The sequence below is a fragment of the Papio anubis genome, chromosome 8 (genome assembly GCF_008728515.1).
Source record: "Papio anubis isolate 15944 chromosome 8, Panubis1.0, whole genome shotgun sequence".
NCBI classification, from domain to species: domain Eukaryota; kingdom Metazoa; phylum Chordata; class Mammalia; order Primates; family Cercopithecidae; genus Papio; species Papio anubis.
The window spans coordinates 15,425,034-15,437,728 of NC_044983.1; the positions used below are offsets into that span (position 1 = coordinate 15,425,034).

The 12,695-nt window shown below is 44.8% G+C and overlaps 1 protein-coding gene across 2 annotated transcripts in view; it reads right to left on the reverse strand.

The window, feature by feature from the left end:
- The window catches only part of MTMR7 (myotubularin related protein 7), a 114,658-nt gene that overhangs the window by 40,531 nt on the left and 61,432 nt on the right, over nucleotides 1-12,695 (reverse strand). Inside the window, exons 5-6 of one of the 2 annotated variants that reach the window (XM_021942023.2) lie at nucleotides 9,922-10,050; nucleotides 1,385-1,519 (exon numbers count right to left, since the gene is read on the reverse strand). In XM_021942023.2, the coding sequence (XP_021797715.1) occupies nucleotides 1,385-1,519; nucleotides 9,922-10,050 (264 nt within the window). The remainder of the gene's footprint in view (nucleotides 1-1,384; nucleotides 1,520-9,921; nucleotides 10,051-12,695) is intronic. The other variant, XM_021942024.2, reaches the window with a different exon arrangement.

Here is a 12,695-nt window from a genome sequence, read left to right on the forward strand (position 1 = left end):
TGGAGTTTCGCTCTTGTTGCCCAAGCTGGAGTGCAATGGCACGATCTCAGCTCACCATAACCTCTGCCTCCCGGGTTCAAGTAATTCTCCTGCCTCAGCCTCCCCAGTAGCTAGGATTACAGGCATGCACCACCACACCCAGCTAATTTTTGTATTTTTGGTAGAGACGAGGTTTCACCATGTTGGTCAGGCTGGTCTCAAACTCCCGACCTCAGGTGATCCAACTGCCTTGGCCTCCCAAAGTGCTGGGATTACAGGTGTGAGCCACCACGCCCAGCCCCAATTTTTTTAAATGGGATTACATTAAACATAATTTCCCTATCCCCTCTTGTTGCTTAACAGGACATCCTGGACTCCTCCGCTTACCATATGAGGAGAAAGAACTGGACATTCATCTTTCTCCTCAGTCATAGGTCCAGGCACATTTTCATTACTGGCTAGAAAAGTGCAATGCCAAACAAGCTGACTAAGGGATGTTTCATTCTGTCATCTCCCTCTGTCCACTATAGTCAATGCACTTGTAGGTGATTTTGTGTCCATCCCTCTGGGGACTTCACTTGTTGATGAGTTTTAGAAGACTTGGGTCTAAGGAGAAAAACTAGAAACTTTACTGGACTTAACACTGATTCTCCTTAAAAAAAAAAAAAAAAGGCTGAATAGGAGGTAAGTGTAAGATCAACATGGGTCACCCCTTTATGTCTAGATCTATTATTTCCTAGTGGTTTTCTTAAATTAGAAAATCAATATATTAATACATATGTAATTGTAAAATAATAATTTTCTAACAATCAACAAGTAGAAAGCCTTCTACCTCCCCAAATCCTACTCCCTTCTCCGTGGAATTTTACAAGTTCAGAGTTTACCTTTCAGATCTTTTTCTACACCCACCTTTTTACACACCTGGAACTTTTTATGAAAAAAATACATTTTTTAATTTACCTTTTCTTTTATAAATCTTTCCAAGTCATACGTCTAGATTACTACAAGTTGAATTTGAAAAATAATAGGTGAGTACTTTGGAACAATTGAACTGCTGGGCTCCAAACTGAATTGTATTGTCAGAGCAGAAAGGGTTGTTTTAGAAAGAAACCAAGTACTAATACGGTATATTTAGGAGCACAATCCCCAAAATGAAGCCACATTCATTTGGGTGCCCCTGTGTGCCCAGCACAACGCTAGGGGCAGGAGAAATATAAAATGGACTTGCATAGTCAGAGGCTTCAGGAGCACCAGACCTCCAGGCAGCAGCCAGCAGGGTGCCCAGACACTGACTATGCCCAGAGGAACCGCTCCTTTGCACAAGAGATGGCAGTCAGCTAGCCTTTGCCCGTCTCCAGTTTCACAACTCAGGTGCAAAGACATGCATCGCAATGGTGACACTTACTTTAGGCCGGGTGTCCACGACATAAACGAAGTCACTTCCTGGATTGGCTTTCCTAATGGCCTGGAGCATCTGCTCGTCCTCTAGGCACCGAGCACTGAAGCCGGACAGGGGCTGGCTGCTCCGGCAGATGGAGGCCTAGGGGGAGAGGTCACAGCAACACAGCACCATCAGGTAACTGTACCCATGAGAGACACTCTATGTGTGTCTCCAGAACAAAGAGCCCTTGGCTCACTGATAGTCCACCTCGGCTTATGAAAATGTGATACAGCTTTCTGGAAATCAAGCGTTGTTTATTTTTAATTCAAGTCAAAGAAACCACTAATGGGCAAACAATACAAAGGGCCTCTCTGTGCAAAATATTAGGAATGTGTAGAGATATTTAGATAGGATCTAAGTTATGACATTCAAAACCATTTAAATAACCTACTTTCCTTTTCACTGGTATTGTTTCATTTTCCTGCTGAAAGAAGAAATACAAAATAAATAACCGTTCTCCTCAAATGTACAGGATACTATTAATGGCGAGATTAGTAGAATAAAAATTATTTTTTAATGCTTTCCAACTTTTTTTTTTTTTTTTTTTTTTTAACTAGCCCATCTAGAAACATCACAAATACCAAAAACCAGTTCTACTTCTAAACAGGAAACTTTCACGGTGACGAGAGCCCAGGTTGCTTCTAGGTTTGATACCGAAGGACAGCAGGCACATACCTATGCTGACTCAAGTCTATTTAGAATGAGGGGTGTATTTTTGGAATCAATCTGCATTCTCTGCCGCAAGTCCCCTACCCTGCAGTTCTGAAGAGTATACTGCACTGTCAGATGCTATCTAGAAGAGCAGAAACATTTCCCTGAGTTACGAATAGGTGGTACAAATCTGACCTTGCAGCTATAAACCTTAGGCTTTTGTGGCAAAGTACTTTTACGGATCTAGGTGTTTTTTGTTTTTTGTATTTTTTTTTTGAGACGGAGTCTTGCACTGTCACCCAGGCTGGAGTGCAGTGGCTTGATCTCGGCTCACTGCAAGCTCCGCCTCCTGGATTCACGCCATTCTCCTGCCTCAGCCTCCCGAGTAGCTGGGACTACAGGCGCCCACCACCATGCCCGGCTAGTTTTTTTTATTTTTAGTAGAGACGGGGTTTCACCGTGTTAGCCGGGATGGTCTCGATTTTCTAACTTTGTGATCCGCCCACCTCGGCCTCCTAAGGTGCTGGGATTACAGGCGTGAGCCACTGCGCCCGGCCAAATCTAGGTTTTAACATTTAAATTAAACACAAAACACCCAATAAAATGCATGAATGACTCAAAGCATCTACATCGAGACTGTAAGTCCACAGTGTGAAAGAATGCAGGCAGTGGCAGAACCCTCCACGCAGGAGAATACGGAGGGGAAAGTTTCACTGCAAATAGTCCTGTCATGTCACAGCCTGTTCAGGGTGCTTGCACTGCAGGGTTCCATCCGTGAAGGGGCACCCCAACTCTTAGTCCAACCATAGCTTAATTGTCTTTAGAGCCCAACCCAGGACAACTTAACATGGGTTTGGATCTCTCCAAAGGGCTTGGGTGCTTCTTGTTGGAAAAGGTGGGGACATTTCTCACTAGCTCTGAAGCTGGAGAACCACAGAATGGCTGGTTCTCCAACACAGAATTACAGGGCCATTGTCTGAGGGCGCCAGCACCATTCTGCAGAGACGGACAATCACTGAGCGGGTTAAAGGAAGCCTGAGGCCTACAGCCAGGTTCAGAATTCAGGGGGACAAGGTGTGGGAGTGGGAAGCAAAGCAAAGGAGCAGCAGAGTCACTCCAGGGTGGCTCACTCCTGACTGGTAGGGAGGAGAAAAAGATGAGAGGGTGTGAGCACGGCAGACAGAACAGCAAGCAACAGAAAGGCCAGGAGCAAGGGGAAGTGAAGGTGGGGATCAAGAGGGACTTGGCGAGCAGAAGGCAAGCTATGTCCGAGGACCAGAAAGCAAGTGACACACATGGCTTTCGTGGGGGTCCTGTTTGCTTTGATCTTTAAGGGGTCAGGGTCTGCCACCTGCTCAGAGGGAATTCTGCCTGGAAAGAGAATAATTCTGAGTTGGCTTTAGATGATACTTTATCCAGGTTAAAGAAATATTAGTTGGCCCGGTGTGGTGGCTCACGCCTATAATCCCAGCACTTTGGGAGGCCGAGGCAGGCGGAGAACTTGAGGGCAGGATTTCGAGACCAGCCTGGCCAACATGGTGAAACCCTGTCGCTACCAAAAATACAAACATTAGCTGGGCGTAGTGGTGCACACACGCAATCTCAGCTACCCAGGAGGCTGAGGCAGGGGAATCGCTTGAACCCGAGAGGTGGAGTTTGCAGTGCGCCGAGATCGCACCACTGCACTCCAGCCTGGGTGACAGTGAAACTGCATCTCAAAAATTAAAATAAAAAAAATTAAAAAGAGAGGAAGAGGCTGGGTGCGGTGGCTCAAGCCTGTAATCCCAGAATTTTGGGAGGCCGAGACGGGCGGATCACAAGCTCAGGAGATCGAGACCATCCTGGCCAACACGGTGAAACCCCGTCTCTACTAAAAAATACAAAAAACTAGCCGGGCGAGGTGGCGGCGCCTGTAGTCCCAGCTACTCAGGAGGCTGAGGCAGGAGAATGGCGTAAACCTGGGAGGCGGAGCTTGCAGTGAGCTGAGATCCGGCCACTGCACTCCAGCCCGGGTGACAGAGCGAGACTCCGTCTCAAAAAAAAAAAAAAAAGAGAGGAAGAAAGAAAGAAAAAAAAAGAAATATTAGTTAAGGACAGCTGCCACCAGACAATCTTAGATTCCATCAGAAGGGTTAGATGGGGATGGGGACATATTTAAATGGTGAGAATCTGAGAACACACACACCAAAACTCACTACAGTAGTGAGACACCAATTAGGAAATGAAGCAATTTAGGGACAACAACTATTTCAAATTATCTTCTGGTTTAGAACAGCTAGTTTTAAATGAGGAACTATATTGGAACTGTTATACTATGGAATGTGGTTGATTAATTAAAACACACATATTAAACAGACTATATTTTTGGTATTTTGTAGTTAGATTTTCTTAATAAAGATATGCTCTAAATGGAATTTTTCATTGACTCAGTCATTGCTAACATGTGGTTTTCAATTTTGTGTAAAACGGTAAGCAGTCTCAATGCTTTTGTGCACCTATACACACCCTAGACAGATTATCCAACGAGTATGACTACTACTTGGCAGCATTTCTTACTGATGTTGGAGCACAGATTAAAAACTCTTCAGATGTAAACCGTAAAGGATAGCACTCATTTACAATGCTACTAATGATTAAAATATTCAACATTTTTGATGGCTTACTACTGCTCTTGAGTGTTTATATGATAGGCACTATTATAAGAACTTTGCATATTTTTATGTAATTAGCGTAATTATCATATACAATGAGACCTATTATTTGCTCCACTTTACACACGAAGTTACCAAGGCATGGAGAGGTTAAGTAACATACTCAAGGTCACGCAGTTAATAAATAGGGAACCCAAGATTTAAATCCAGAGTATTTCCTGATTCTGAATTCTTCACAAAGTAATATAAGCCCTGATGGGGGGAAATAGGTCAGGCAGCACAATACAACATTAAGATACAGCATAAAGCCGGGCGCGGTGGCTCATGCCTGTAATCCCATCACTTCTGGAGGCCGAGGCAGGTCAATCACCGGAGGTCAGCAGTTCGAGACGAGCCTGGCCAACATGGTGAAACCCAACTCCACTGAAAATACAAAAATTGGCCAGACATGGTGGTGCACGCCTGTAATCCCAGCTGCTTGGGAGGCTGAGGCAGGAGAATCGCTTGAACCTGGGAGGTCGAGGCTGCAGTGAGCTGAGATCACGCCACTGCACTCCAGCCTGGATGACAGAGCGAGACTCCATCTCAAAACATAAAGATGCAGCACGAAGACCTGGCTTTCAGTCCCAGTTGTGCTCTCACTCACTGTATGATCTTGGGTAATTTATGTGTCTTCTCTGATCCTCAGTTTTCTCATCTATAAAATGGGTCAAATATGAAAACTACAGGGTGTGATAAGGGGCATAACACTGTAAAACTCCTGGCACTGTGCCTAACACATAGGAAGTTTCAATAAGCGTTCAGTATAAAAAGAGACCAAGAAGGTCTGTATTTTTCCTAAGGAAAGTTGCCTCACTGGAAGTCTTCTAGAGTTTTGTTTCCTAGAAATGCGTACTGTAAATTTGGGAGACCATGCTGCGTACCATGTTAAAGCAAAACTTAAAAAAAAAATCGTAACATAATAAAGAACAAAGGATATAGCAATTCTAAGAACTATCATAGAAAGATACACAGAATTCTGAACACACATGACTAAGCATCTCTAACCATGATCTGTAAAGCTGTTAATAACTGGACATTCAAAGGGAGCCCACATGGCTCTACATAACCCGTGCGGTAAGGCCTAAAATGAGTATTATGGGTTGCTTCGACATCTGGTAAAACTGAGAGGGTCTCAAATGGCTTCACTGCAAGTTCCCTGCCACGCTCTGCTCCTGCAGATAAGGTTCTCGAGTGAAACAATTCTTATCCAGCAGACCAGGTGCAGCTCCTGCCCGTCCCTCGGTAGCAGGTTTCAGTTCCCCGCCAGCCATGGAATGATGCACACAAGCTAATCGCATCCTCCTGCAGGAACCAAGGGTGACCCCATGCTCCTGATACTACCCAGCCTGCCTCTCACAGCCCCTGGCTGTCACTCTGCTCCTCAGTGCAACCTCATGTGCCCCTTCATGGACTGTGGTGTCCTCCTCCCCTTGGCAGCAAGTATATGTGACCAGTAAAATTGCTGTTCATCTCATCTGCCCAGTGTCAAGTGTTGTGTCCGGCTGTCCCTATAACCTAGAGCAGGAATCCCTCCCTCACCACGGGGGTGAAAGAATGTGATCATATCCATTAAAAATAATGGCAAAACCTGCAATTACTTTTGCACTAACCTCACACTATGTATGGTAACAGCTGATGCTAAGGGAAAGATGGACCCTCAGCAGGGGCCTTTATATCAAACAGAACTTCAGGTTCATAAAATCACGTAAACTTCAAGCTTCTCCTAATCTAGTCAATTCCCAGTGGCCAACATTAGGCACGTCATCTCACCACCACAATCAAAAGGGTACCTTTGGTAACATACGCGGGAAACAGTATCTTCACTATAAAATGTAGCATCCTTATTCATAAGCATAAATTCTTTCGGGGTAGGAATACATACTCGTCAGCCTAAAATGTCTCAAATAACCAAAGAGAAGAAAGAAAGATCAGCAAATGTGTGGAATATGTACCTGTTCACTGTTTCTGGGAGACTACCTGTTTTCTATTCGGCCATCCCTGAGCAATGGCAGCACAGATAACTACTCTGGTGTTTCAATGTCTTCCATGAAGCGCAGAAATCCACACCTTTGGTAATAAAACTTCCCTTTAGGAAAAGCCCTAGTCAAGTCAGAAGCATTTATATAAGTAACCTTGATATTAAAATGTAAACATTGTTACAAAACACAAATTTGATCATTATTCTACCTGCAAAATAGATTTCAGTTCACGGGGTAGGAGAGTGGGTGGGCAAGTGTGTACTCACTCAGGACTTCCCTGGGGTAACCCGATCATGCAGCCCTGCTTCGAAACACGTCTCTGTTCTGTACCTTGGAAGAAGAGCTAGAGCTTCAAGTCGTTTCTGCTTTAAAATCTTAAATATGGGAAATGAATACTCATAAGCTCTAACTATGCTGGGTGAGTTCATTTTCAGGCCTGGAGGTTCAGTAAAGAATAGCACTTGGGGGAGAAGGCATGGAGCTATGTGAGTCTGAGGTCAGCCGGGGAAGAAGACGCCTCTGAGGTCTAATTGCTAAAAACTCTGTCCTTTCCCAGACAATACACGTTTAATCCTGATGCTACTCACACTGACAAAAAGCAAAAGGTCCCTGTCTCAAGAATATAAAAAAGGAGGTGCTACGCACACTGTGCTCACTTTTTAAATATTCTACAGACAACAATAAAACACCTCTGAAACAACAATAAAAGATCCTTTCTCCCTCTCCTGGATTCATTTTCTCTCTTACTTCTGTAATCAATGCATGCTACAAAAAAAAGTGCATGTTACTAGTATCCTAATTTCAAGTGCAACATCATGAAATTTCATATCTCTATTTATTCTATCTTAAAAAAAAAAAAGAGCCAGGTGTAGTGGCTCACGCCTGTAATCCCAGGACTTTGGGAGGCTGAGGCAGGTAGATCACTTGAGCACAGGAGCTTGAGACCAGTCTGGGCAACATGGCTTTCCTTGTCTCTACAAAAAACGCAAAAAAAATTAGCTGGGCAGGGGGGCACACACGTGGTCCCAGTGACTCAGGAGCCTGAGATGGGAAGATCACTTGAGCCTGGGGAGATCAAGGCTGCAGTGAGCCAAGATTGTGCCACGGCACTCCAGCCTGGGAGACAGAGTGAGACCTTGTCTCAAATAATAAAATAAAATAAAATATAAAAAAGCCAGCTCAGGCAACACAGCAAGACCCTGTCTCTACAAAAAATTATCTTCTCTACAAAAACATTTTTTTAAACTTAGCAGGTGTGGTGGTATGTACCTACAGTTCCAACTGCTTGTGGGGATGAGACACGAGGAGCCCTTGAGCTCTCAAGAGTTTGCTATGATCGTGCCACTGCACTCCAGCCTGGGTGACAGTGAGACCTTGTCTCAAAAAAAAAAAAAAAAAATCACATCTTCCTTTGCCTCTAACCAGTGCTCCAGCTCTGTGCAGGCTGAAATATATTTGGAGTTAATAAAATACTTTAAACCCTAATTCAGGGCTAGAAAAAGAAGAAGAGCAATGAATGCAACCAAAAAATAAGATAATTTTTATCCTACCAATTCACAGAACTTTCGCCACTAAATGAGTATTTTCCTTCAAAGTACCCAACAGAGAAGGCTATGTGCTCACTCTGATGAAGTTGGCATTGCTCAAGATATTTTTGGAAGCCTGTAGAATCTGACTGAGACTCTGCTCTACCCCCTGGCTGTAGGTGCAGGCACGTGGATCCACACTCACACGCTCCCCTCTCTTTGTTTACAGCCTCACTCGGCTTTGAATCCAAAACTGTATTATCTAGCTTAAAAACTGAAGTTTCTCTCTCACCTGGCCAGAGCCAAATAACCTTTTGTTTTTTAAAACCACCTTTTTTAAAGGTGGTTTTTTGCTACCTTTTAAAAGTGGGTGGCAAAGAGCATTCTTGCTCGTCCAAATCTGTTTTCCTATCCTCCGCAGTAATGGAACTCTAAGTTTTAGCTGTTTTAATGGCCACCCAAAACACTGTACTTTCATACCTGCCCTGTGCAGTTCTGACGAAAGGGAGATACCATGTGGCAGTTTCTGGAAGCCTTCCTCAAAAAGCTGGGCACACACCATTAGCCCTCCTGCCACCTGCAATGTGTGGGTGGTGACTGTACTGAAGCAACCTCTTGCACCAGGCAGGCCATGGCCAAATCCAGGGGATGGCAGAGTAGAAAGGTAGAAGGAGCTTGAGTACCTGAAGGCTAAGTGGGGTGGGGCCAGGCTACCAGGCCAGGACTGCCCACCCTGGGAATTTTATGCAAGAGAAAAAACTTCTATCCTATTAGAGCCACTGTTACTTAGAGTCCCTATTACAGATAAACCCAATTCTGGCTTTTATAAATAATATTTAAAAAGTAAAACCCATGCTCTCTATAATCAAAGATTTCTTATACTGAAGATACTCAAAAGAACACAGGTAAAAACAGGTAATAAGGCCATGCACAGTGGCTCATGCCTGTAATCCCAGCACTTTGTGAGGCTCAGGCAGGCCGGGTCACCCGTGGTCGGGAGTTCGAGACCAGCCTGGCCAACGTGGTGAAACCCCTTCTTTACTAAAAATACAAAAAAACACACACAAAAATTAGCTGGGCATGTTGGCAAGTGCCTGTAATCCCAGCTACTCAGGAGGCTGAGGCAGGAGAATTGCTTGAACCTGGGAGGCAGAGGTTGCAGGGAACTGAGACTACACCACTGCACTCCAGCCTGGGCAACAGAGTGAGAGACTGCCTCAGAAAAAAAAAAAAGAGAGAGAGAGAGAGAGAAAGAATGGGCAGTGGACTTCAGGGGCTTTTCTAAAATACGCCTGCCACAGATCTCCAGAACTGAATTATAAGCAATGAGCCTCCCAAGGTGCCCACTTAGAAGAGGACAGTATTCACTTGGATGATTAGCTTTAGGGATTTTCTGAATCTATTGAGTCATTTTCTGAATCTATTGAGTCATTTTCTGAATCATTACGTTACTGTCAAATAAACATGGGAGGGCTACACGAGATAAGGACTTAGCATAGCTGTATCATGTCATACCACGCACAGGAATATCCACATACCTTCTGAAGAATTCAAACACACACACACGCACAGCCGAAGGCAGCTAGAAAATGCCTGCTTATGATCAAACAAGAAAAGCAAAGCGTCAAACAAAAACATGCCTCGAGACTTACGTGGTTATCTTTATAATAGTAAGAAAGGACAGGAAATCGCCGTCTGCTCCGGAATTTGGAACTCCCCACTATGATGTGTGCTGTGGCCGATTTGGGAACGTACAGTTCAGTAGGATAAGAGTCACAAACCTGTCACCAGAAAATACAAAGGGATTTTTAGGCCATCTAGTAATGCCCTGCGAACTGCCCCCAGAAATTCCACTTCACCACGCTTATAGGTACATCCTTAAGTTCTCTTAACCATGTTACAGAGGAGGTTATTTCGAGGAACGTCAAAGCCACTTTAGAGGAATGAAGTGCTGCTGATTCCATGTAATCATCCTGAAGGAATGCAAGATACCCTTAGTGTTGTCCCCGTGCACTGTCCCCTCTCGCCAAGGGCTCTTTGTGCAAGACCAGTGACAATGAAGCCTTCTTTTCATCAACAAGAGACAAATTGCGATTCTGCATCCTGGCTGAGAAAACCTGAGCTGCCAGGATTTGGTTGAAAGAATGACCCCGGGAGACAGTTTTCCTAAAACACAAGCACACTGGTTAAGCCAGCAGGTTACCTCTGTGGCTCTGACATGCCCAGTGTGCATTCCTGGCCCTGATACATCACGCAAGCTGATGCCTCCCCAGACACTCCTGCCCCCGACCTTCCCAAATCCCATCTGTTCTTCAAGGACCAATCCAAGTTCCACCTCCTTCGGGAAGCTTCTTCCTTGACCTTTCAGTCCATGCAGATTTCCTAATGTGCCGCACGTTACCACGCAATGTAGCAGCTGGACTTTTGTTTCTTATGTGTTGATTTGATAAGTGGTAAGAATAGATGTACTCTTTCTATGCAACCCTGAGATTGATTACCACAGTGGAATGGTGCCTTGGAAGGATCTTGCAATTCAGAACCAGAAATCAGCAGTTTAGAACCTGGCTCTGATTGAGCAACTTCATGACCCTGGGGAAGCCAAACTACACGATGCACTGTGGTCTGCTAATCTCTAGAAGTGATACTGCAGCAACAATATCTCATGGGGTTGACAGATGGATCAAATCCCGTAACACCAATGGCAAAGCACTTTATAAACCACTAAATCCAAAACAAATGTTAGTGGTAACAACAGTGATAGCAGTTGAGCCTACTGTTGCTCAACACATTTTGCTTTCACATCAGTCCATCCATCTTTTCGCAATGTGAAGATCACCCACATGTCAGTTTCCTGGGATATGTCAAGCACCTCTTTACTTCCTGGATGTCAAACATCTTCCTAGGCATATCAAGGGAGTCCTCAAGTAGGTGTAACAACAGGGATGTACCAGTCCATTTTCATACTATTATAAAGAAATACCTGAGACTGGGTAATTTATATTGTTTAATGGACTCACAGTTCCACATGGCTGGGAGGCCTCACGAGCATGGCAAAAGGTGAAGGAGGAGCAGAGGCACGTCTTACATAGTGGCAGGCAAGAAAGCGTGTGCAGGGGAACTGCCCTTTGTAAAGCCATTGGATCTCGTGAGACTTACTCACTATCATGAGAACAGCATGGGAAAGACCGGTCCCCATGATGCAATTACCTCCTACCGGGTCCCTCCCATGACACGTCGGGATTATGGGAGCTACCATTCAAGATGAGATTTGGGTGGGGACACAGCAACCCATATCAAGGGGAAATACTTTAGCTGCAGGTCCTGTGTCCATCTCCACCCACCTTTATCACTCTGGAAGATGGGGTTGCAGGGATTGAAAACCCACAACTGAAATCCGAGCCTCTTATAAAGTCTTCTGTGATGATGCCTCCCTTGCTGGCCTCCACTGTCTTTGTTACCAGAATGGGGAACAACATAGAGCAGGAAATAAAAGGGCCACAGAAGAGATGTTCACAGGCCCTAAGTGTAATTTCAGGGTTCTACCAGACATTTTAGGAAACAAGATTACCAAAGAGTTTAACATGGGCTGTGGCACTGACACTCTGAAGGAAAATCTGCCAAGAACAGAAGGCTCAACCAACTTGGACTCAGAGAGCTTTAGCTGGGAGTACTGCCATAAAACACTGCACTCCCTCCCCCATGCCAATCTGGTGTCTGAACCTCCATGAAGTCAGCCAGCTAGAACACTATGACATGGACCACACCTGTTTGTCTGAGGTTCCAGAGACATGTAGTCATTGCACCAGACCAACAACATTTTCCTAAAACAACAGTTTTTAAAAGGAAATAAGTAGGTTTTCAGTAAGTTGGAAATTACCTACATTCTTCCTTGTAACAACACTAAGGAATTGCAAAGTTTCATGATTAAGTAAGAGTAAGCAACATGCAAGATTTGTCAACATGCTTATTTCACACAGCCTCTTTGAAGAGCAAGAAGTAAGCTGGGAACTTAGGAGCTCCTGCCAGGCCCTTTTATGGCCTTCTAAGGCTAAATAAACACCTAGGTTCACTGGCATCATGGCCCTGTGTGCACCATAGCTGGAATGAGACCAAATAGAGAAAATCAACACCCAGAGCCCGCTCTCCTTGGCCCCAATTCATGGCCCTCTTGATTCACAAAGGAGCAAGGAAGACCACCTCCTGACCTCTAAGAGCACCAGAGCTCTCACTCTACAGGGTAGAGATATGTAGACTTTGATGGCTTGGCATGTGCCAGGACCAAGAGCTCAACAACCTGCGCCCAGTCACCAGTGGCCAGGCTTGCATCAGGTGTGGAGGCCTCCCCTCTAAGAACACAATACCAGTTATGAGGATTTCTGCCTTCCCCAGAGCACTGGGTTTAGCGGAAAAAGTTCCATGGGTCAGG